The 24,151-nt window shown below is 51.5% G+C and overlaps 9 protein-coding genes across 9 annotated transcripts; 5 read left to right on the top strand and 4 right to left on the bottom strand.

Moving 5' to 3' along the window:
• Window positions 1-363: 363 nt before the first annotated feature.
• BBBOND_0103550 (hypothetical protein) lies at window positions 364-636 on the bottom strand (the record flags this gene model as incomplete). The annotated part of the gene is made up of 1 exon (XM_012910773.1): window positions 364-636. The coding sequence occupies one exon, from the start codon at window positions 634-636 to the stop codon at window positions 364-366; it is 273 nt and encodes a 90-aa protein (XP_012766227.1).
• A 2,444-nt stretch (window positions 637-3,080) lies between these two features.
• BBBOND_0103540 (hypothetical protein) lies at window positions 3,081-4,871 on the top strand (the record flags this gene model as incomplete). The annotated part of the gene is made up of 1 exon (XM_012910772.1): window positions 3,081-4,871. The coding sequence occupies one exon, from the start codon at window positions 3,081-3,083 to the stop codon at window positions 4,869-4,871; it is 1,791 nt and encodes a 596-aa protein (XP_012766226.1).
• Window positions 4,872-6,072: 1,201 nt separating this feature from the next.
• Window positions 6,073-7,923, bottom strand: BBBOND_0103530 (membrane protein, putative; the record flags this gene model as incomplete). The annotated part of the gene is made up of 1 exon (XM_012910771.1): window positions 6,073-7,923. The coding sequence occupies one exon, from the start codon at window positions 7,921-7,923 to the stop codon at window positions 6,073-6,075; it is 1,851 nt and encodes a 616-aa protein (XP_012766225.1).
• Window positions 7,924-8,102: 179 nt separating this feature from the next.
• On the top strand, window positions 8,103-9,291 carry BBBOND_0103520 (hypothetical protein; the record flags this gene model as incomplete). Its single annotated transcript, XM_012910770.1, has 6 exons — window positions 8,103-8,135; window positions 8,225-8,504; window positions 8,539-8,658; window positions 8,693-8,872; window positions 8,910-9,166; window positions 9,202-9,291. 6 exons carry the CDS (start codon window positions 8,103-8,105, stop codon window positions 9,289-9,291), a joined length of 960 nt encoding a protein of 319 aa, XP_012766224.1.
• Window positions 9,292-9,442: 151 nt separating this feature from the next.
• Window positions 9,443-10,751, top strand: BBBOND_0103510 (Ribosomal RNA assembly protein mis3, putative; the record flags this gene model as incomplete). Its single annotated transcript, XM_012910769.1, has 2 exons — window positions 9,443-10,102; window positions 10,377-10,751. 2 exons carry the CDS (start codon window positions 9,443-9,445, stop codon window positions 10,749-10,751), a joined length of 1,035 nt encoding a protein of 344 aa, XP_012766223.1.
• Window positions 10,752-10,883: 132 nt separating this feature from the next.
• BBBOND_0103500 (hypothetical protein, conserved) lies at window positions 10,884-11,868 on the top strand (the record flags this gene model as incomplete). The annotated part of the gene is made up of 7 exons (XM_012910768.1): window positions 10,884-11,006; window positions 11,046-11,086; window positions 11,124-11,211; window positions 11,249-11,391; window positions 11,433-11,483; window positions 11,528-11,664; window positions 11,702-11,868. The coding sequence occupies 7 exons, from the start codon at window positions 10,884-10,886 to the stop codon at window positions 11,866-11,868; spliced, it is 750 nt and encodes a 249-aa protein (XP_012766222.1).
• A 260-nt stretch (window positions 11,869-12,128) lies between these two features.
• Window positions 12,129-12,829, bottom strand: BBBOND_0103490 (hypothetical protein, conserved; the record flags this gene model as incomplete). The annotated part of the gene is made up of 2 exons (XM_012910767.1): window positions 12,129-12,653; window positions 12,692-12,829. 2 exons carry the CDS (start codon window positions 12,827-12,829, stop codon window positions 12,129-12,131), a joined length of 663 nt encoding a protein of 220 aa, XP_012766221.1.
• Window positions 12,830-13,714: 885 nt separating this feature from the next.
• BBBOND_0103480 (sodium/hydrogen exchanger 1, putative) lies at window positions 13,715-17,319 on the top strand (the record flags this gene model as incomplete). The annotated part of the gene is made up of 4 exons (XM_012910766.1): window positions 13,715-14,545; window positions 14,581-14,761; window positions 14,802-15,379; window positions 15,421-17,319. The coding sequence occupies 4 exons, from the start codon at window positions 13,715-13,717 to the stop codon at window positions 17,317-17,319; spliced, it is 3,489 nt and encodes a 1,162-aa protein (XP_012766220.1).
• A 409-nt stretch (window positions 17,320-17,728) lies between these two features.
• Window positions 17,729-23,647, bottom strand: BBBOND_0103470 (hypothetical protein, conserved; the record flags this gene model as incomplete). Its single annotated transcript, XM_012910765.1, has 1 exon — window positions 17,729-23,647. The coding sequence occupies one exon, from the start codon at window positions 23,645-23,647 to the stop codon at window positions 17,729-17,731; it is 5,919 nt and encodes a 1,972-aa protein (XP_012766219.1).
• Window positions 23,648-24,151: the final 504 nt, after the last annotated feature.

Raw genomic sequence — 24,151 nt, 5'->3', positions numbered from 1 at the left:
TGTGTGATAAATGTGCCTATAATTGGGCATATTAAATCGTTCAACGCTTTAGAGCAATAGCAGCGTAAAAAGGCGATGAGTTGTCAGGCGAGTTCAGTGTACTTTGTTTACCAGAAATTCGCATTCATAGCAACCTAACGCATTGATATTAACGCAACTTTCACATTTCCCAAAAAGTAATTAACAAAAAGGGTCCTACGCCTGCGTTTTTCGCACCGGCGTGCCACGCCAAGTTGTATTCTAAAATACGTATCTTATACCAAAACATATGGCCATCGAATTGCACCTTCATAAGTCCCGTTATCATATAAAAGTGACTTTGTGTCATTGCCATTCACAACTCATTGTTATGACCTTTTCAACTTATGCATTAATTTTCCTGCGAACCTCGTATGTATCACGTGCACTATGAGATGAATAAATAGTGCCAAACGTGGCCATCTTTGCATACAGATTAAACACCAGTGTATTCTCATTCACCGCCTCTATGATCTGCATAGATTTATGATGCAGAGGTTTCCCACGTATACCTATCCTGACACAACAATTATGGATGCAAATCAAAATAGCAATTGGCATCCACTGCTTCTCGTAAATCATCTTACCACCATATGCGTGTTTGGCATCACACTTCATAGCGTTGATTTGCACGTCTCATCTACGGTTGTAATAAGTCGAATACCTTGGCATTGATTTAGACGGCGCAGCACTCATCGAGAAGGCGACCATCTCCTTGTTCGGAGTTTTATATGTTTTTATAGTTAACATGCCAGTACAGTACCTATATTCACAAACTTTAAGTTATAGTCAGTGAATTTTTTCCAACTGTGTTACCATTAACAGCGTAGCGTTGGTCGCTGTTGGTCTCTATATGAGGCTCCCATTTGTAGTGTTGTTGAATTAACTAGAGGAGGATTTAATGGTATTACCATGTATACAGAATACAGTTAGAACAGTGTCATATAAAATAAGACGTTAGCAAATTATAAATGCCGCACATCAGCTACAATTCGCAGCCGCCGACAGGTGTACCAGTTCACGTACTGGCAATTCAACAAAATAAGCAACGCTGTGTTGAGGAATGGCTTCTAATTTGTTGGTAATTGTGTCGTCAGTGAGGATATTTTTTAACCGTTTACGTGATCGTGACTGCTGCATATTAATTCGAACAGTGCCACTGCCATTGTTGTGGATTTGCAAATGCAAAATGATATTAACCTATAAAACGGTTATAAATAGTGGATGATACAACGTTTTAACGTAAAGAAACGGTACATGGCGTTAGTTTGGTAAAGGTGTCGTACCATTGTTCTACTTGCTACAGTCGCATCCCGATTGAGGGACATGATTAATGGGTATAAAAACCAAGGTTTAAAACATTTATAACGCCAAAAGAGACAAGATATATCAATGTATCCAGTTATATTTGATTGGGATTGCTAAGGGTTCGTTGCTGCTAGAAGCAGACTGATCCATCATGGATATGAGGCGAAACCAATGCATAACAAATCCACAAAACATTTAGCTTACATCGTCTAGAGAAAACGGAAACTAATTATAAGGTTTGCGTTTTAATTGTTAAACAATAGCATCAGTTGAGCGAAGGTTGGCAACTTCCAGAGTATCGCCATCGATGGTGCCGTTTTATTGCATACTCAGGTCTAACCATTTAGTGTTGTCCAACCTAAATATAAGGAGACAATGACCAGTCCCAGACTTTGAGTGGTATATTTACAACCCATAATATGGCAGAGTTTCCAATTATTACGATACGCATGTTATATAAATTTTACCCTGCGCCAGTAATACAACATAGCGACTTATACTGGCACAAGTTACCTTTATCAGTTCTAACACGGCTCATAATGGTAGTATATATCGAGTGTAACTAATAACCATTACGTATGAAGTGCGTGGTGGTAAATGATTACTCACAGTTCCACGCAGCTTCAACAGAGCTTCCGTAAAAGCATTTGTATTATACATGTTACACATTAAACACTAATAGAGTCATTCAAAACCTATTGTGTATGTCTCAACTAAGTAATCGCATGTCCAACTGCCATTACGTCCTGGTTCCGTTTTTTAGAGCTGTGCAGAGTTGTTAATGCCCAGGAATGGCACGTATTGTGATTGTGAAAACCTTCGCATACACAACGTACGCGTGGATGTGCGTTTGGTTGCTGGAGTTGTAAAATATGGTTGGTTTGTACATGTAAATGTTGTAAGCGTCGCCAAGTCGAATTTAATGGCGGTATAGTAACCGTAATCCTTACGCTAATAAAATGCATAGTTATCATGTTTCATATACAATCATTACACACTATTTGTCAGTACTTTAGTAGTAACGGATGGGCTTTACATAATGAATATATTATCTCGGATCAGAGTTGGACTTCACGCGAAGGCATCATTACTTGAAATATTGATCGCTATTCCCCATTCCTTTCCTACAATATAATGTGTACACGTAGTGAACGCATCATTCAAATAGAACGTGCCACTTTCAATAACCACGTAGTGGCTCCTTCCATCCATTTTTATTGCTAATTGTGTTCACAAAATGCAGTCTTGACAAGTTTCCTTACAGTTCACGAGCCTTCATTCCCAATAACTTTCATATTAGCACAATACGATAGACGCTGCAGCATAAAGCCGGCTATAAGTCTACAGCATTAGATTATCAGTTATGCTAAAGCATTCGGACCGCATTGCATGGTGCCACCCAGCAATGCAATACATTAGTGATAATATACGGGACACAAACCACTTTTGACGTTATTCTGCATATTCTAAATCAATAACGATCAGTTTTGTCACATGGCAATGCGATCAGATTGTAGATACCGCATGGCACCCATCCATAAGGGCGTGAATATAAATACGTGTGCAAAAGCGATCTCTAATACAATTTGGACATGAACATCGCTGAAACTGCATGTGGCATTATGTTCCATAGACACCGCAGTTTGTGTGGATCGGCGAATCAGAAGTAAATATTTTAAGCGGTCAGTGACAAACTTCAGATTCATTTCGTATTCATTGAAGATTCCTTTTACGATTGTGTCTGCTTCACCAAAATGATGTGGTTTAGTGTCCTTGTAGGTGCAGCTCTGGCGTGCGTATGCGCTGTAGAAAATGCGTTTGCTCGTACGCCGCATGGTAGGCCTCCCGCCCCGCCCCTGATATTCACCGGGAAAAGCGGTTCGATCAAGTATGAGGTAACCTTGGATAGAGTGACCCTAGGTCAGCCCCACGAAGCCAATATCGTTTGCGGTAACGATGACGGCACGCCGCTCGGGGGAGAGTTTACGCTGTACCCCAGCGACCCCATGACTAAAACCTTGCTGCCGCTCGAGGGTGATGACCTGGAAGAGGCCATATCCAAGGAAGTCCTGCTGCGTAACATTTCGCGCAGTACCATGTTGCAGATTGAGACGAGCAAACACCGGGGTACAGGCAGTTTCGTGAAGGTCAAGTATCCCATCAACGCCCTCATCATGGCCAAGGATCCCCACAACTTCAGCATCAACTATGCCTGCAAGTACCAGCCACATGATAAGAGCCAGCCTCCCTACTACAAATGGCTCGAAATCAAGTTCAAGTACGTTTATCCCATGGCATACGGATGTGAAAGTGGCAACGACATGCTATTCAAGAATTCGGTTTATCGATTTGATAGCTACAAAAGCAGGGCACAACATGCGGTATGTCGCATCAATCCCGAGCCCAATCTTTTATTTGGTATATACTGCAAACCTGGTGAGGTTTTGTTTCCTGAGGATTGTGTCTCAAAACATGATATGCGTAAATTGGGCGGGTTAATTGAGCGATATGAATTAGATGACAAAAGCGCAGCGGCTATAAGGGGTTACGAAGTGCATACTAGGCTCAAGCTTTTTAAGATTTCGCCGAAAGCAATGGACAAGGAATTTTCTGTAAGCTGCCAGTGCATGGCCCCTGATGGGGAGGGCAGACAGCTCTCTCTACGAAATCATGTGAACGTAGAGGTGAATCCGGTACAAACTTTGCAGTATAATACTAGAAGTTTACAACACTCGATGGCAGTAATGGAGTTGTTGAGGCCCGGAATCAGACTCACAATATCGGCGCCCCCTAATGGACGGTGGAATGTAGGATACTTAGGAAATGTCGAAAGTAACCTCACTCCTACAGATCCGACACATTATGTAACCATTGGACCAGGCAAAGTGAAAAATACCCTAATGCGCATTCACCAGTTCATTGGTGCTAAAAAGTTGTCAATAGCGCAACATAGCACTGTCGGCAAACTTCAGTATGTTATTCATTACAAGCCGGATTCCGTTTGGGTTTTGAAAAATGAGATGCAATTAATGCATTACAAGTGGAGAGCAACGCGGATGGATGGGCCAAAGCCAGTGGATGTGTCCGTAGATGTGAATCTCCCCATAATCCCTACTGACCCACACACGTACGGTTGTGGTGTGGACAGCCGTGATCTGTTCCGATACGAGGGTTTCGAACTGCATCAGGGGAAGCACGAATACGAGACAGTGTGCAAGATAAACCCGTACGTGTTGAGTCCCGTCGGGTTTTATTGCCCCAAGCACTACACTTTGGAGCCCGCTGGCTGCTTCGGCGAGATGCTGCATACGGAGTCTGGCCGAGTTGTGAACCTGGCTGACTACGCACCGCACGCGAATCCGATAAACAGTGCGAACATCCGTGTGTTGGATTTCCACGTACCCAAGAGTATGAGACGCCGCGTCAAGTACTCTAACGACGAGCTCTCGTGCCGGTGCCTCGACCCCGACGGAAGAGTCCATGCGTCGATCACCCTCGATCTGCGCCAGCCGATGACCGATAAGAACCCACCTGCCGTCAAATAAGCTTTGGCGTCAAACCTGGTGACAGGAAACTGTAGTACAATATGTAATGTAATTATTGGCAATCTCTTGAGTTGTACTGAGAGAAATAGTACACCATATATGTATGGGTCTCATCTTGCAAAGTTATGGCTTTTCGTGCACGATGGGTAAAGTCGATGCAATACGGATCGCCTGCCACACCGATTACGGAAATACTTTCAGTGATGGTTATACACAAAATTTTCGGTAGCAGCAACCGGCATAATTAATGTAAATGTAACCCCAAAGCAGCCCAAATTAGTGTTCCTGGATTCAATGGTGATGGTAGTCATTGAATCGCCAGTATTTCATCCGGTTGGTTGTGTTCGATGGTATTCTGTGTTAACATAATCCATTCTCTACAGTTTGTAGCATCGTTTGTATTCAAAAATTGACCATTGTGGCGGAGTTTTGGCTGCAACAAATAGCACGTATACAGCGTTTTAGTAACCACCGTAAAGTTACATATCGATTAGACGGAACAATGCACATAGATGCTTGCCGATATACGCTGCTCATTATGCGTTGACACTGTCACGCTCGAGACTTCTATGATACATACTCCCTAACAGAGCATCTGACGCGTCATTAAGCTCATATTGACATGAAATAATATAGCGTTTTTGAGTGTTATATGTAAGAAAGAAAATTAGTTTCGACCACGAGACCCGTTGTTAAAAACTCCCTGCGCTTTGTAGAGTATTTAGGAGCAACGTGAAACATTCATTACAATTATATCCATAAGGTTATAGTTGTAAGTTGACTTCTTGCCGGTTGAAAGAGCCAGCGATATCTTCACGAGCAGCTCTACAAATCGTTATTTGACATGTTAATAGAAATATAGGATACCATTCAGACTCTACGGTGCTGCGCACGGTGTAAGAAATCAGAGTACGTATTACAATTTTGTGCACATAAAAGTGAAAATGTTTAAATACAGACAAATCAACACGTTGATAATTCAATCTACAGATAAACCGTGTTATTGAAAGGATATTTACAACAGTCCGAGTACACATTCACATGTGCGACCCACGGTTACGATAACCGCACGGCTACAGCCAGTGTGGCTACAGTCAGCGTGGTGATTTTAATTTAGAACAATTATCTGGTAAATTTCCGGTTGGTATAAACTTTCTGCGGCGTTTTTGCGCGGTAGTAATTAACGGATACTGAGCTTAGCCTAGTGCTGCTGCGGCTTGTTCAGAGTAACGGTGATTGTCGCCACTATAGTTCCGTCCTTCGTCTTACACCTGCATTGTAGGGCTGCATCCGAGTACGTGCTTTTGGATTCAGAGGTGTTAGGCGCGGAAAAGTCGATAACGCGTAGGTTTGGTGCGTTAATCACCCGAGCAAGTGGCGCGTAATCAGCCATTTTAGCTGTACGATCAGTAGACCCCAGGAATATGCTGGTGAAACAATCTGAAGGCTCCAGTATATGATCTTTTGGGCAGTAGAATCCAACCGGAGAGGTTGACCATCCGTTGACCGTGCAGTTCACTTGGGTGTGGTAGCCCGTCTTGCCCGTTTTGACGTGCGTATTTTCAAAAACAACCCCTTCGTTATTAAACAAGCCAGAATAACCGACACCGCATCCGTGAGTGTAGGGATCCGTGGGAACGATTTGCAACGATACGAGGGTTGTGAAGGTTTTTGGAGTATCCTGGAACCTGTCGTAGAAATCGTATACGTATGTAAGATTCGCTACGGGCTGTTTGAGCACAATAATAGCGTCATCTGTTACATCGAAGTCGTAGATGTAGTTGTCCTTGTTTTCCCTCTGCGTGATGCGCAATCCTGCGCTACCAATTAAATGGTCGATACGGACCTTCTTCATCCGTTCTTGTGACTTCATCGATAGGTATGTAATGTTGGTGACATCCTCTGGGTGAAGAGTGAGCCCGCCTACCAAGCGGTTTTGGTCAATCATTCCGTCTGACTTATCGACGACAAGGCGCACTGATTTGCCTCGACCAAGCCGCTTATAGCAAAGGAAACGGGGTATAATGTGCTGCATACCGTAGAATTCGAGCAGCTTCGTGAAGTCGCATGTTTCCTTGCGACTCATCGCTACTGTGAGTGCCGCAGTCGTTTGATTTTCTGCATTTTTGCAGTAGCATGTAAAAGCGGGGAATCCCATAGCTCCTGCCTTTACCTTCATGAGTCGGATGTTTCCCTTTAGATTTCGGTATTTAAAGTCGGGATCGCTGAAATAGTTGGTTGTTTCTCCCTTCTTGTCTCTCGCCTTGACTTTACGAAAGCAGTCGCTGGGGTAAATGTGGTCGTTTGGCGCACAGTATATGCCAATAACCATGCCAGGTTCAGCCTCTATCCTGCGTCTAGAGGCCTCCATGATGCTCTCGTCAGATGGGTTGGGAGGCAGCGGTATCGCGTTTTTGAACAAGTGGAACCCAGCACTGCCACATCCATAGGCCATGGGGAGCACCTCTTTGAACTTGATTTGAAGCCACCCATACTTGGGCGCCAGATTCACATCCGCCGGTACGAATACACATAGGAGGTTCATGCTGAACCGTTCGTTATCCTTTGCCATGATGACGGCGTTGTCGGCGTAGTCGATCAGCAGGTGGTCCAAGCCAATTCGTTGGAACGTTTCAACTATCAACGAGCGGTCGGAGCGGTATACGTTGTAGCTTGGCTGTATCCTATTCAGTGCAACCTCAAAGGGGTCATCTCCTTTAGGTGCGAGAATGTGCTTGCGTGGGTCAGAGGGGACCAATGCGAATGTACCTTTTGCTGCTGTACCGTGTTTCCCGCAGCTGTATTTAATAGACTGCCCCGGAGCGAGTTCCACCGTTTGCATCATTTCTCCTTTCGGGCCAAAATCCTTGTCGTCGACGTACTGTATTGTCCTGGCGTTAATTGCATAACTGGTGACCTTTTCAACGGCGTTGTTAAACATGTCTTTGACGGACCACATTTCTGCTGCAGCCCTTTTAACCACGGTATGCGTAGCAACCAGTGCTACAGACACTGCGATCATCATCGCTGTCCGCGGCGTATTAACCTTCATTTTGCAGGCGGCTGTTTGCTGGGTATTGTGTCAGTTGGCGAGTACGGCGCCGTAATTATTAGTGTTACACGCCACATAGGCGCCATATGTGCCTGTGAGGTCCACATGTTAGTGATACGCTGCGTCTGAGTCGGTTTTGTCGCCATGGCAGATTCGATGTGCGCGCCGGCGGCCGTAAGATGGTGTCAGCGGCCGGGGCTATCACGTCCCCGGTGTGTTCGTTCATTCCGCTTCCGCCATAACTCTGGAAGTCTATGTCGCATTTTATACACACCTAATGCTACAACTTTCTGTTGTCAAGCTTCTGCACTACGGGACGTGCCAGGATGTGTACCTCTCGTGCGACTCGTCTGGTAAACATTACGCTCTGAAGCGAATCTACCGCGAAGATCTGGAGCATTTAAGGCGCTACAGGAATTCGTCGGGGAGGTTGGTCCGCCAGAGCTGGTTCGCCGACCTCCGTCGATCCATCAGCATCCAGCTGCTGGTCCAGCACGAGCGCTGCGTCCGCTGCGTATGCGTGAGCGGTTTCGACCTTCATATGGAAGATGAAAGCGCCGTAGGCAACGAGATAGACCTCGGTAGGTGGCGCCTCCAATCCGTAAAAGCCCTCAGTGCTAGAGTGGTGTGAATGCGGGAGCCTCATGGAGTTAGATAGCTCCGCCAAGATTCCACACATACCTCGCGACGTTCTGAGGTGCATTGCCCATGACGTGATTCAAGCGCTCGATTACTGTGGGTCCGCTGTGCCGGCTATAACTGTGCTCAGTGGCCAGCATCAAGGTGGCGCACGGCGACGTGAAGCCAGACAACGTGTTCATGGAAGCCAGCGGCCGCTGCAAGCTCGGGGACTTTAGCCAATCTCAGATGATGACAAGCGACGGCCAAGTGACCGGTGCTCGTGGTAGCTACTATTTTCTTGCTCCGGAGATTGCCTCCAATGCGTCCGGTGGGTTAGGATGTCTAATTCTCCAACCCCCCCTCAGATTCGTACGACGGTTCAGCCGCTGACATGTGGGCGTTTGGATCGTCTCTTTGGATGCTATACTTTCGTCGTTACCCCCTGCGTGACCCTCTATCAGCTCCTATGGAGCTGCTCGCCAACATTGCCCAGTTCGACATCGATAATGAGTTGGCCTGTGTTCGCGCTGCAGGGGAGTCGATAGACCCCGAGTTCGAGAGCTTTATCCGCGGTGTGCTGTGTAAGGATCCAAGGAGCCGGTTGAGGCCGCAGGCCGCGCTGGTAGGTCGCGACACATTTGCGATAACCGTGTTCAGAGCCACCCCTGGTTATCATCCCCAAACTTTGCGGCTGCCGCGGCGTATGCCGAAGGCTTACTTTCTGGAAATGATGTTGTTTCGGTTTAACGTTTAGTTTGCTTTAGTTCGGCACCGCGGCACCCCGATGTGTGTTGAGTGCTTCCCCATAGCGTCGTCGCGTCCGAGGATTCCAACGCCCTGCTTCACGTTTCGTTGCCGACGCCCTGAAATCGAGATGCCCGGTTGATGTGTGGCAGTGATGGCGGAAGAGAAGCGTCACAACAAGTACCGCCGCGACAAGCCCTGGGATGATGAGACCGTCGACCATTGGAAAATTGAGCCCTTCCCAGAGGAAGACAACAAACCTCCGCTGCTGGAAGAGAGCTCCTTCGCCACTCTGTTCCCCAAATATCGGGAGAAGTACCTGCAGTCCGTTTGGGGCGATGTAAAGCGTGCGCTGGCTGCGTACCACATCAAGTGCGAGCTGGACCTCGTGGAGGGTTCTATGACCGTGTTCACGACCCGTAAAACATGGGACCCTTACATCATCATCAAGGCGCGCGACATGATCAAGCTGCTTGCTCGCAGCGTGCCATTTCCACAGGCCAAGCGCATCCTCGAGGACGGCGTCTTCTGCGACATAGTGAAGATTGGGGGTATTCTTCGGAATAAGGAGAAGTTCGTGAAGCGTCGCCAGAGGCTGGTTGGCCCCGGTGGCTCCACGCTCAAGGCTCTCGAGCTTCTGACGCAGTGCTACATTTTGACCCAGGGCCAGACGGTGTCTATCATCGGTTCCATAAAAGGCATCAAGATCGCACGCAGAATCGTAGAAGACTGTATGAGAAACGTGCACCCCGTCTACCATATAAAGGAACTGATGATAAAGCGCGAGCTCGAGAAGGATGAAACGCTGAAAAACGTTAGTTCTTGCATCAGTGGTTTTTCATGGTGATATAATGTCGTACGAGGGTTCGTGTTCGCTCAATACGAACGCAATGTGCGATTTGTAATGTGCCTTATGATCAAACACCATCGATTCATCCGATGCATTCTTCTTTTCCTCGTCATTTGTAGTCGGCTTGTTTGGCAGATGCTTGAATGCGCATTAGGGGTTTATAGTGATCGTTGGTGTCTATACATTGGCCACAACTCTTCGTTGCGCTAGTCGTTCCCCTGTTTATATGGATGTGCAGGAAAACTGGGAGCGTTTTTTGCCTCAGTTCAAGAAGCGCACGGTGAAGCGCAAGAAGGTGAAGATAGTCAAGAAGAAGTCCACCGGGCTGCTGCTTCCGGAACAGACACCGCGCAAAGAGGATCTGTTACTGGAATCCGGTGAGTACTTCATGTTGGAGGAGGAGCGGCAGCGGCGGAAGCAGCTCGAGAAGCTGGAAACACAGCGCTCGAAGGGCGCGGAGAAGCGTAGGCGGAAGGCCGAGGCTTACGACCCCGAACATAATAAGATCGCAACCCCTTCCGAGGAGAAGGTGCGCGAGGCTCCGGAATCCGAGGAGCCCATTGTCGCGCTACATAAGGGCGCCAAGAAAAAGAAAGCATCGGCATTCATCTAATATAATAAGTATCGGTCTGGTGTGTGCGTGTATATGGCACCTTTACTGTAGAATCACGTACGGAGTGGGGAGTGGCGCCGCGTTGCGTGTGTCTCGCCGCCGTCTGCTCTGAATCGGCCCTTTCTCTCGACAATGGCGCGCGAGCACGTCAAATCGACGTTGGCGGCGATGGCTTCGCGCAACACGAAGGCCGCCAACCGAGCCAAGGCAGCGATGAAAGCCTTCCGCACGGCCGTGACCAAGATTCTTGTAGAGGTGGGTGTTATTACGCTCTTCGGAGACATTTGATGATAGGCTGAAGAGGAAGATGCATTAAAATCGAAATCAGAGATTATGTATGAACAAGTTTGATATGCCATCATCATTGCTCAGCGCGGGTGCGATTAAGGACCGAAAGAGTGATGCCACGCGCATCCTCACCAACCTGCATGAATACTACGAGGAGCTGTCGTCGATGAATGTTTGTCTACCCTGTACCAACTGCCATATGCCATCAGGAGTCGACGGCTCTTTACGACTCGCTTTTGAAGGAGCTCATGGAGTATTTGGACAAGTTGGATGCTCTGCAATCGCGTATGTCGCAGGGCACGGTCGAAATACCCGTTCCTGAATCCGCGCGCGATACTGATCATGAGCCGAGGTGGGAATTGTGTTGAATATTCGGCAGATGACGTTGCGCAGCACCGCGGCGTGCGGGTCACTGCAGGTCGAGCAGGAAACGCTACCTGTGAGGTATGCCCATGTGCTTCACTCCAAATAGCTAAATGTCAATGCAGGTTTACACACCCGGTCGAATCGCGGATGATCGAGGAGCGTTCTCAGCAGATCCAGCAGTTGAGAAGCAACATATATGATATCCAGGACCTGTACGTCCAAATTGGGGACGTAGTGGAGTACCAGGGCGACCAATTAGGTTTGCGCATATCACTAGCTGTGCCACACAACTGCAGACAACATCGAAAGCAACATGGCTCACGCTTTTGAGGACACGCTGGAGACCAACATTGCGTTGAACCATACGGCTGAACGTCGTCGCTCTTCGTGGTGGCCCAACTATGCCCTATATATACTAGCGTTTGCGCTGGTCGTGATAGTGCTGCTTTATCGCAAAATGTGAGATCGATTCCGACATCCGTCATGTGGCGGCTATGCACAACGGATCTTGCGACATCTTGTTTTTAATTTTTGTTATATCCACAATATTAGTTCCAAAATCCGTTTTAGCCAAATCAGATACTACATTAAACGGTGCATAACGTAGAGACGTCTACGTTTGTTGCCCATTGTTAGAGTTACCGACGTCAGCGTGTTGGCACCTATGGTATTCGCCGCGCGCCGTACTGCGCTAAAGGCCGATGCTTCCAGCAAGCTACTTCATCAGACTGTTAGCACAACCTTTATATGCGTTTTTGGCTTTCGGATAACGTCACAACGTCCCTTGGCACGGAAAAGCGGCCGTTTGATGAAGCCACCATTGGTCGCTGTGAGTTCACGGAACCGTGGCACCAGTGGCGCATCGTCGCTTCCATACATGGTCTGCGCATTTGTGAGTGCAGACTTGATGAGCTTGTATACGGCAACGGCGTAGCGATTGGCACCACGTTGCGCGAGGTCTCCCATGGCGACCATGACGGGTAGCTTGCGTATGTGCCTGAATATTTTGTTCACTTTGATGGGCGACAGCGGCTGCCATCGCGCCACCGCCTGTACGCGCCTCTCTAGTCTTAGCTTGTCTAGTCTCCCCCCACGGTGACGTTTGCGATATGGCCAGTTGAACTCACGGCGGTATGCCTCGTCTAGCATGGTCTTACGCCACTGCAGCACCGAGTTTGCCACCATGCGTTCACAAGCGCCGTCCGCCTTGTAATTCCTGCGCGGAAAAGGCGAATTAATCTCCTGGACCTGGCACGATATTGGGTACGATTGATATGTGAACGTACGATTTCCATCTTTTTCGCCCTAGAGGTGCGTACAAGGGCTCCTAATGCGATAAGGCGTGTGGAATCTACGTCCCGCATCACGAAACTATCCACACGCGTGGCGATCCAGATAAAACAAAGCAATATCCCGTAGTGCATTGCATTTTTCGTTGCATCTGACGAGCGGTGCACCTGGCGTTACCTGCGAAACTGTTTGTGCGCATAATTACACAACCAGGTTAAGTAACTATGGACCCGATGTATTCAGCCACAACAGGATGTACGCCTCTCGCGTTATGGCTATCAACACCGCTGTGCCGAGTAGCACTTTCGTCTATCTGATCTAAGAACAAAAGTGCCATCTAACATAATATGGGCATTATTTACACCAACATCTCCCGCCAACACAAATGAATATTCCACAGATTGTGATCTAGCCTACTAATGCATAACACGGGTGCACTTATCGAGTCACGTATGAACCGGGCATTTGCGCGAGCGTCGTCGCCTGTCTATACCTACCTAATGCGAGTACGCACCAATCTACAACTTTTGTGTCCGAGTATCGCCGATGTGTATTGCCTTTATGTGGAATCATGCGTTTTTATCGCCACCTGGAGGACGCCAGGAACTCAGCCGGAGGAATCGGAGGTTTTCGCCGAGATTCCTCACAACCTTCCTCGATACAAAACAGAAGGGAATCTAAGACGCATCGCAGCGTATGCCCTTCGACGCGTCGGTGCCGCCCAAATGTACCCGCAATCACGCGACATGGGGACGGCGTCGGCACCTAGGCCCGGCGAGTTAGCCAGCGCTGCGAGTTGGAGGCTGCTAAAAGCAATCGGCATTATTGCGCCGTGAAGGTGGCATACAGTCCGATGTCTTGTGCGATTTACTTCGCGGGCTATAAAACTCCTGCGCATCTCGCCCATGACCTCCAGCTTCTGCAGTTGCCAGGTCGCATCCTGCCCGTTGGATCGATGGCAAAGGCAGATACACAACGTGCTCAGGTGATAAGGGGTTGATCACTTCTATTTCTTATCAATGGAGCGCCCTGCTCCGTGGCGGTGGCGCGCTGTGCCATTGCTGATTGTGCTTGTTGCAAGCAGCCAACTGTGGCACGCAGCAGTATGCCAACAACCCATCAAGAAGAATCCGTCGAAATCTGATGCTCCACATAATCCGATCCCATTTACCCACCCCCCGGAGGCAGGGGAAAAAGGTGTTGAGACGAGTTCTACCGGGAAAGCATGGTCGCATGTACAGCAGGCAGCGGCTTCCACACCGCTATCCGGCACTCCATACAGTAAAACAGACCATACCGTGGCTCAAGATAATGCAGGAAGCCCGCGCAGCTTGCGTGCGGCCTCAGCCGCAACTAACAGGACAACACCAGAGAGCCCATTAAGTTCTGCCACGTTTTCGAGTGCTCCACAGAATCCATCCTCCATGATAAAGTCGGAATCCGCAAGCATACCTTCGGGCGAAATCCCTGGCGAGACCGATTCCCATGATCCTGTAAATGGCAACCCTGCTGCGGTGTCTCCCAACGTTGCTCAGTTCGTCACCCTCACGTCTTTTATATTTTTATCGGCTTGCGTGCTGCAGTTCATTATCTCGAAGGTCAACAACCGGATACCTATTTCAATTGCGTGTTTCATCTTCGGCATGATAACGTACGGATTCACAGTCCTGTTGGAGCCCTACGGTCGTAGTGATCCGCTGTCGCTATCGATAAATGGTCTGAGGCACATTGACAGCTCCATCCTATATTACGCGGTGTTGCCCATCCTGCTTTACGAGGCGACTCAGGAGATCAACTGGTACGCATTTTGCAGCTTCTTCCTCGGGGGTGTCAGTCTCGCGATTATTGGGGTGAGTCGCGTTTTCATCCGTGTAACGTTGCGCAGGTGGTTCTGCAGGTCTGCTTATTGGGCACGATATTCCACTATGTGCTTAACATAGCTCCAAATCAGTCCGTGACGATAAGCTTCCTTCTCGCTTCGATTTTGAGTTCGACTGATCCCGTGGCGGTGCTCGCAGTGCTTAGTGGTGTGAAGGCGCACCCGAAGCTGTCTTCAATTTTCAATGGTGGGTGCCCTATCGCGCGTATAGCTCAATGGATGTTCAGGCGAATCGCTCATAAACGACGGTTCATCTATGCTTTTGTTCCAATTTTTTTACCTGCTACTGGTTGGGCAGCCCAGGCCGTTCTGGTACCATGGTTTGGTGTTCTGCCAGCTGTTGTTGTTGAGCCCATTGCTGGGGGTTCTTGTCGGCGTTGTTGTGGCTATGTGGATTAGTCACTTCCGCAAGCACCACAGTGCGCAATGTATTGCGGTCATTACTTGCGGCCACCTGCTGTTTTTCCTCTCCGAATACACGATGAACCTTTCGGGTCCGCTTTCGCTCGTATGCTACGGTATATTCATTAAGGTGTACGGCGTGATGGCTTTCGACCGTGAGGCTTTGGAGAAACACCACCACCTCGTGGAGGGTCTGTGTCTGATGGCGAATTCGGCCGTCTTTTTGATCAGCGGCGCTCTGACCGTTGGAATGCTTCGGTCGCAGTTTAGTCGTCCTAACGTCATGCTGCTTTTGTGGAAGCTTTTTGGCATGTACTTGTTGTTGAACTTGGCCAGGGCTTTGATGATCGTCGTGTTCAGCCCTTTGTTATCGTACATCGGTTACGGTGTGAACTGGAAAGAGGTACGTTTACAGACATTTGTAACCACACAACATCCTTGCAGACCATTTTGGTTATTTTGGGCGGACTCCGTGGCGCCCTTGTGTTGGTGCTAGGCCTGAGGCTCGAGAGCGATACTCACACCCCTCAAGAAGTAAGCGACCTTCTGGCTTTCTACCTCGGGGGCAATGTTATGCTCATTCTATTGATCCAGGGTTTGACTTTTGAGTTGGTGTATCGGTGGCTGAGCCCGTATCCGATGAAGCCGTTCCGTCGTGTATATCTGGTTAAGGTTATGAATCTGATCGACTACGAGTTCAACCTCGAGGTCGACTGGCTGCGCAACCACTGGCTATTCAAGAACACCGACGCCGTGGAACGCGCTAGAACTTTGGTTCCGCTTATGTCCACCATCAGATGGAACGCTACTGGCAACTTGGAGTTCGACGTCCCTGACATTGACAAGCCTTTTGACGACTATATCCAGCCCGACCCAATCGAGCTGCATGTATATCAGGAGAACATGCAGTTCGAGGCGATGACGACGCTGCATAGCTGCAAAAGTGTGCGCAGCCGTTCATCAGCGGTCTCTGGCGCCGGGGAAAAGGCCGATGTAGCCCAACCAGCATCTGCTCCCGGGTCGGGGGACGCGCCCGGAGACAAAGCGCCTGATAACTCGTGCGATTGCTTAAAGTGCCCTGAAGAGCCGCCCACCCCGGCCGAATCACGCTCAGACGAGCCAGAGGGTCCCGTGTCCACCGACAGGCCTTTGCTGGCATACTCGATCCTGAAGAACAAGGTCTCTAGTGACAATGCGGCCTACGATCCGAAGCGTTACCTGCGTTTGCTGGAGCACGCCATGACCGACGATATGGGAGAGGCTCCGGAAATGCACCGTCTGTCTTCAGACTTGCTGTCGGTACCGCGTCCTTCCATGAATCCTCCGGGCATGCCCGCATACGGAAGTCAAGAAGGCATCAGCCCATACGCGTGGGCTCAGCGCTCCGACACGGACGCGACCATCAACTTGGACAACCTCTACCAGCGCCCTGTGCACAAGCGTTTCATCACCAGCACCCTCGTGCCCCGGCTGAACAGCGACGACCGTATTTTCGAGAATTGCGAGCACGAGTCCGCAGATGGCAACATGCCGGGTACCCGCCGTGTGCTGCGAAAGGAGCGTGAGGGCGAGTTGTACATCATGATTTTCAACGCGTTTTCTGACATGTACAACAGACTGTACGAGTCTGCGCTGATAGACGGGGGGTCGTTGCTGCTGCTACAGAATGCGCTGGACAGGGCGCGGGACTTCGCTTTGAAGAAGATGAAGAAGCGTGCGATAGCTGCGTGGGAGGCGGTCCTCGCGTCCGAGCCGGGCCCCGATTCAGGCCGCCCCGAACCCCCCGAGGGCGTGGAATCTATGAACGGCTTCGAGTTCGAGTGGTTCATTTTGCACTCTATGGTGGACAAGCGTATGAGCCGCATGGACAGCTGCCTCGGGTGGCACGTGCTGAACTTCTCGCAGCACAATGTGGTGCAGTCGGTGCTCGAGCTTTTGGTTGCGTACATCGACGTCCACCAGCACCTGCTCGACCGCGGCGGTCGCAACATGGAGCTTTTGCTGGAGGGTAAGCTGATAAACAGCTACCGCAGCCAGCTCGGACACGCGAAGCTCTATATCGCGACGCTGCGAAGCCGTTTCCCGCAGGACTTCAGCCACGGGTTGGTGACTATGGCTGCGTGCATGATGCTGCGCATAAAGCTCGATGTGGTGAACGAGCAGTCTACGCAGGGTCTGCTGCTCGAGGAGGACCGTAGCCGTGTGGTTGAGGTGCTGGAGGAGCAGCTGTTCAACGTGGCGACGACAAACAACCGCATCAACGTGTTCAAGAGACTGTTCAAACGCGCCTTCCAGGCGGTCACCTGCAGGCGCGGCCGGGGATGCAACGGCACGTCACAGTGAAATTTTAATTGCCATTTTACACATCCCGTGATGCGCTGTTCCCAGCATTTTTGGCTGTTGTATATCTGTAGCATACTCTCACCCTTTGCTTCGTCGCTTGGACAAGCGTATGACTCTATGGGCGGCGCCTTTGGCCCTCAAGGGCAGGCAAAATTGGCGCGGTGGCATGTGGCCTAGACAGACCGTGTGCCGACGCGAGCCGCTCTGCCGGCACAGGACCTCAAACCGCGCTGCAAACACCGTTTTGACGCATATTCCCTACAAATAGTGTGGGACACTGCCCCAACGTGACCCCCCGAACTGCAGCAGCCCCTGAGCCCGACGGTAGTAGTAAAAACATCTCTACGGTGCTACAATTTAGGTGGCGGTGTTATTTGCGACTGTATAACAGCACCTGCTGACAACGGGTTCATGCGAGCCTCGTATTCAAATAGGCAATGATATCGCGCAGGCCCGGGTGCGCCGGGTGGCGCTCGATCAAGTGCGCCTTGTAGGCCGACATGATCACCACGGCGTTATCGAGGAGTAGGTGTTCCGCGCCAACCTCTGACAGCGACGACACCATTTTGCGTGCTGGCAGATCCATGGGCATGAGCGACTGCTTCCTGCGGTCCAGGGCGAGGTTGCCTAGTTTTGGCAGCCAGTTGGGCACGTGGCGGTCCTTTGCCATGGGGAGCAGTCGTCCGAGAGGCGTCGCCTCAAGGCCGCAATTCTTCCAGGTACCAGGCGCGGTAGCCGGCACGTTTGCGCTTTTAGCCAGCGTCCTCGCGTCGATGGTGTCGTAGTAGAAGAGGTTGGGCTGCCGGTTGAGCCTGATAAACTCGTATACGTCGAGGGTTGCGATGTGGCGTAGTTCGTGTTTGGCGTTGGCTTCTATATTCTTCCCGTCGAATGCAAGCTCCAGGAGGTAGGACGCCACGTTGCGTTCCGCGACGAGCGCCATGAGGGCCAATGAGACCAGGGTGATCTGCTCGGAGTTGGTGCTGACGTTGAGAACGTGGATGCAGTGCAGCATCACCTCCATGTGGCGGTGCACATTCACGTAGCAGTAGAGCACCACATTGCTCACCGATACATTCTGCGTCACCAGTTGGGCGAAGCACTCGTTGAAAGTGAACGGTGCCCCCGCCGCATCGCACACGCCGCAGAGAAGTGACTTGAGCGCGATGTCGCTCGAGTTGACGGTCATCACCAGCTCTCCACGTTGATCCACATTGACGTACGGCATCGCCTTGCGGTACAGGCAGACAGCGGCTTTGTGGCGCCTCGATCGCGAGACTACTTGAACTATGATCGGGTGAAGTAGTTTGGAGAGAACCTTGGAGGCGAATTCCTCACCGTTGAGCCCCGCGCCGTCTTCCCCCTTCATGAGGTACACGCACGACTCCACCAACGTCTCTATTGTGAGCAGCACGTCGAGATCGTCGAAGTCTGCGATGTACGACAGCACCAACCGCAGACTGTTGAAGTCAATGCTCCAGAAGGCCAGGCGCACGCAGTTGAGAAACGAGACCTTCAGCTGCCTGTCGAAACAGCCGAAGTACTTCGCTGCACTTGCTAGGTGCTCCATGAGGGACCTGTTGATCTGGCCGTGCAGGCAGTACACGCGAAGCACTAGCTCACGCTCACAGCTGCACTCGGTGTCCTCGAACGATATTATATCCCACAGCGTCAGCTTCAGCGGCTTGCAGAGGGTGAGAGCACTCAATAGTTTGAACGAGTTGGGGTTGTGTCTGATCTCCGCTAGGGTGTTGCCGATACTGCCGTCTTCATCGTAGCAATCGAGTTCCGCCTGGTTGGCCAAGAACCTCTTGATCAAGGTCAGCTGCAGTATACCCGCCACAACAGCGGACTCGTCTCCCCACTGAGGTTCGTCGGCCTTCATTTGAGTGGCCACGGGATGCTGCGTCGCAGGGGTCGTGGATCCTCGTGAGCGACTGTACCTGCTGGCCTTGGGCGCCGTTGCCATGGTCACCTCCACGGTCTCCTGGTACGCTATAGCCGATAGCGCGGCTACAAGGTCGTTGAACAGCACCGACCAGCCATTCTTGTTGCGCAGGAGCCGCCTGGCGCACGAGTTGCGCGGTGGTGCCATGTACGGGAAACCATGCAAAAGCATCGCAGCTACTATCAGAAGATCCTTTGCCACGTCGTCTGCAGCTACATTCAGCCGAATAGAACCCATGAGAGTTTCTTGTAGCTTGTCTGGAACTCTGTCGCCGCCTGCGGTGTTGCCATCCTTGATACTATTGGGTACTTGGCTGCCATCCCCTGCAGAGAACGCCGTCGTTCCCACATAATGCCCCCTTTTATCGTCGAAGTTATGACAGCCGTTTTCTCCGTACAAAACGTGGGCACAACCCTGTCTTTGCGAGTCTTTACTCCCTGCTGTGAGGCTGCAAGAAAACTGGTTGTCGCCTTCATTGCCGGCCCACGCATGCTCGACTTTCGTGTCACATGCGCAACCCTCCTTATCATTGCAGCCGCCCACTTCTGCGTGATTCCCCCCACCAATTCCGGGGCAATTATCGCATCCGGCTAAGTTGCAGTTTTTGTCAACCACATGCGGTTCAAAACCTACGTAGTGGCAGTACGCCAGGAGCAGCACAATGCAGGGGTCAGTAGGAGTTGTTGAACACACTTCTACAAGCAGTTTTGCAATTGCGGAACCGATGTCGTTACATTTTTTCAACGCCCAATGCTGCACAAGGGGTACGGCGAGCAGTGCGCGTTTTGCCTCCGGGAGGTCTCCGTTCACAACCAACTCTGTGATCCTGGACATCAGCGGCTCTATCACGCCTATGGAGTCGCGCGGAACGTCCTCAATAAGGTTGCATAGCCCCAGGACCCAACCAATCCTAACGTGGTTCTGAGTCGCGTCCAGGTAGTCGGAGAACAGAGTCAAGACATCCTCCGTTATGTAGAAATGAAGGTTGGTGTAGCGGTATACATATCCCAGCACGAGGCATAGCATGTCGGCGAGTGCCGCATATACGTTTAACTTGGGCAACGCGGAGCGCAGGAGCTCCAGTATGACCAGCGGGAATTCCGTGACCACGCAATGTTGGCAGTGCATGTACGCAAGCGCAAATGCGTACAGCACGGTCTGCTCACAACTCAGAGGGTCGATATCGCTCTGCGTGGCGTTGATGGACTCGCCCATCTCCTTGAGGTGTAGAAGCATGTGCGTGACCAGCATGGCGCTGCGGGCGTTGTTGGGCATGTTCACGAGCAGCGCCATGCCACCAAGGACTTTCCCGCCCATAGCGCTCCCACTCTCCACTACACTTTCGTACGCGTTGTCGCAAACGACCTCGTGGTTGAACTGCCTCTTGCCAATGATGAGGCCGTATAGGTTGAACAATGCGGGGAGGTGCAACAACCGGATGTTTGCGATGCCGATCTCAGCTCCCTGCATCGGGAGCACGCATGCCGCCGCCCCTAATTCAGCCATGGAGTCGCGTGAGTCCATGTCGTCAGATTCGAGGATGAACCTGAACGAGCTGATGGTAGGCTTGGAGAACCCCAGCGACCTCAGCATCTCACGAGTCACCCGGCGTATTTCGCGGTTAAACCCTAGAACGGCATCATTTCTGCGGGACAGCAACGTCGCTCTACTCGTGGCTTCACTCTCTGCGTCTATGACGGCGGATATGAGCAAACTATGCCCGTGCGTGCTCGCCGGGTCGCTGCCCTCTTCGCCCGCTTCGGCGCCTATGAACGCCGTGAAATCGAACTCGAAGAACCTGTAATCCAGCTTTGAGAATGTACACTTCAATTGACTTTTCTTGATTCGGTCCAGCAGCGAGTAGCAGCCGCACTCTTTGTTGATATGCCAGTTCCGGAGTGTCTGCAGCTTAGTCCAGAGTGGCGACTTGAGCAGCGCTGCTATCGCGGTGACCCCGTGCAGATCGTTCAGCGCCGCGAGCTGCAGCAAGTTGATCATTATGAGGTTCAGGTCGTCTACGTCCTCATCGTTCACTTGCCCTTGTATTCGCATGCTGACCAGCTTCAGGTACTCGCAGAAAAAGCTGCCCACGGCCCCGACGACGGCCGTGTTGGTGAAGTTGGCCTGCATCAGTGACGCGACGTATACCCGGTATGCGATGCCGAAGTCCATCACGTCGTTTTTGCACATGCGCGTGCACCCGTCTATGGCCATGACTGGGTACTCGGCAAATAGCTCGCCAAGGTCGTTGACGTACTTGAGTGCGTCCTCCGGGCGGTACTTGCACAAGGAGCGGAACACTATCATGTACACCTCTCTGTCACGCGGTGTCATTGCCTGCAGCCTTTCTGTCGTGGGGCTGTCCACCACCTTTGCAGCGGGGATGTCGCTGTGGCACAGCAGGAGGCATCTCCAGCGCGCGTCGAAGCGGTAGAATTGCGGGACCCCATCACGGCACAGCTGCATCAGTTGGTGCCCGAACAGGTACCTGAATGCGCTGAACACAATGGGCAGTGCGAGCCTGTGTCGCGACAACCGTGCGAGCATCACGATGTTCATCTCCACCATCTTGAAAGCCACCTCCCACGGCAACACTGCCGCGTTCCGCAGCAGGAACAACGTCGAATCCACCAGCGCTGAAACGAAGAAAAGCGCCTCCTCGTTGTTGCGTGCTGCAATTGCAGCGATGTACGCCAGCGCCGCCGCATGGGCGCTGACGTTCAGAGTCAAAGTGGCCAGCGCCACCTTGATCGCATCCCGCAAACACCAGCCCTCCCTGATGTGCACCACTGCGCCGTGCACGTCCGGAGAGTCGGTGACGAGCTCCGTGTCCCTCATAACCGCCACGCCCACATATAACCGCTGGAGGGTGTTGAACGTCCAGACGATATCGCTAGCCGATTGCACTCTTGCCTTGACTGCATTGAACAACCCTAATCCATGATCTTCCCCACACATTGCTGCGATATCGCCCCAAATGTGCGCCTCTTCGATGACGAATTGCGCGGAGAAGTCGAATCTGCTCGCATACGCAAATATCCCGTCGTCTGCCACCGCCTGCGCAATGGACGCTAACAGGGGATCCAACCTTTGGTCGTTTTCGATTGATATTCCGCAATGCGTGAGGTGCGAAACAAGGGCCCGCACCTTCAACAAGCTTGCCACGTCGAGCGCGGCTGCGGGCAGCTTCATGTCCGGTGTCTGTTCCGCCGCGGCAGGTGCCGCCGCCAGAATAAGCTCAAGAAGCGCGCTGACCATAGCCACGAGCTCGTACACCGGCTGCGAGTTCCTGGTGACCGTATATACGGTCGTCACAATGGCGTCCACGATAACCCGTATCACGTTGGGCCGCGACTTCAGCGCTTCGGCAATGTCCTCCGCGTAGCCACCGTACGCTCGCGCTGCCAGTTTCGAGTGCATGAACCTTACGTAGTTGCGCCGTATGGTCACCGACTTGATATCGCCGAGGCGCACTGCGCATACCAGGAGGCACATGAGGCGCAGCCCGGCGCAGTCGGCAGCGTGGAAGTCAATCACCTGCAACGCCCGCGGTACCGCGCTGGCCAAACACTGCGCGTTGATCGTGCACAAATGCGCCATTGCGAAAACCGAGAGCGATGGTGATCGCGGCGCGTCACCTACAAGGTCGAAAGCGGGCGTTGCGCTTTCGGTGTTCATCATGCGCTTCAGCAGCTTCAGGACTCTGGGCAGCAGCGCATGCTCGCTCATCGCACGCTCAATCACTGTCTGCAAAATCGGGATTTTGACCTCCTCATTCACCAGCGTCATCTGCAGCACGGCGAATTCGAAGCTGTCTCCATCGGGTATGGCCTCGGCAAACGCCACAGCGAGCGCCACTGCGGTTTCGCGGCAGTACGTGACCTGTTTTTTCGACTCCGGCTTTACGCCGACCACGACGTGCGGGAGCAGCTCCTCCAGTGCCGTCGGGTCAGCGCCGCGGTGCACGAGCAGCGCTCGCAGCGCTATCACCCTGGCCCTCTCCCACGCCTCCGGGCTCTGCATACACTCTCTAAGCGTGTTAACGCCAACTTCCTCGTCCTCCGAGGGGAAAATCCCGGACCCGTCCAGCCAGCGCGTCTTGGGGAGAAAGAGCGACTTGGATATGCTAAACGACGGCATACAGTTCGGCAGCTCCCCTCGAACCAGGCTCAGCAACACCTCCAGAGAAGCGCCTGTAAGACATAAGCGGGGTATAAGCCTGCACTTACTTTCCGTTGCCGATGCGCGGGCCAGAGTGAGGGCGGCTGACTTCTGCAGCGACGAGTCATCACATAGTACCGCGCATAGGGAGTCTCGTGCCACTTGCTTCTTGTTGCGCACGGCCGGATCGCGCCGCCCGGCGCTGTCTACCAGTACCATCTTTCCGGGGCGCGGAAGACTCGAGGAGCGGCAGCAGCGCGTACTGCCGTTACCAGTGTGTCGGCCGACAGTTTCCTGCTCGTCGCGCTGGATGCCTGTAGAGCATTGCGCGTACTCGCAGTGTCGGCGCAGGGGGTTTTATCCCCGCGTAAAAAAGAGTAGATTAGCGGTGGCTACGAGAGTAGACTCGACGAATCGACTGGTGCGAGTGCGCCGCCAGCCTTGTGGGTCTGGCGCTATGTGTGATTTGTAATTAGGGGCTGCACATATCATCGCTAAACTAGCGTACTGTATAATGCAAATTGCACCTCGGCTTCCGACACGGATGTGTCCAATCCGCTGGATTCTACAAGATGCCGCCAGGAATCCGGTGGCCGTAGACAGCGAGATTCCTGATGCCTTCCTTGGCACGCTGGCGCTCACGAACCCTCTTACACGAACCACCTCTATATTTACAGCTAAACAAACGGCTATACATCAGAATGTGCGGTGTACTCTAGGCCT

This window comes from Babesia bigemina (assembly GCF_000981445.1).
Source record: "Babesia bigemina genome assembly Bbig001, chromosome : I".
Lineage (NCBI taxonomy): Eukaryota > Apicomplexa > Aconoidasida > Piroplasmida > Babesiidae > Babesia > Babesia bigemina.
Note: the sequence above shows the minus strand (reverse complement) of the source record. Positions and strands in the feature narration are given on the sequence as shown.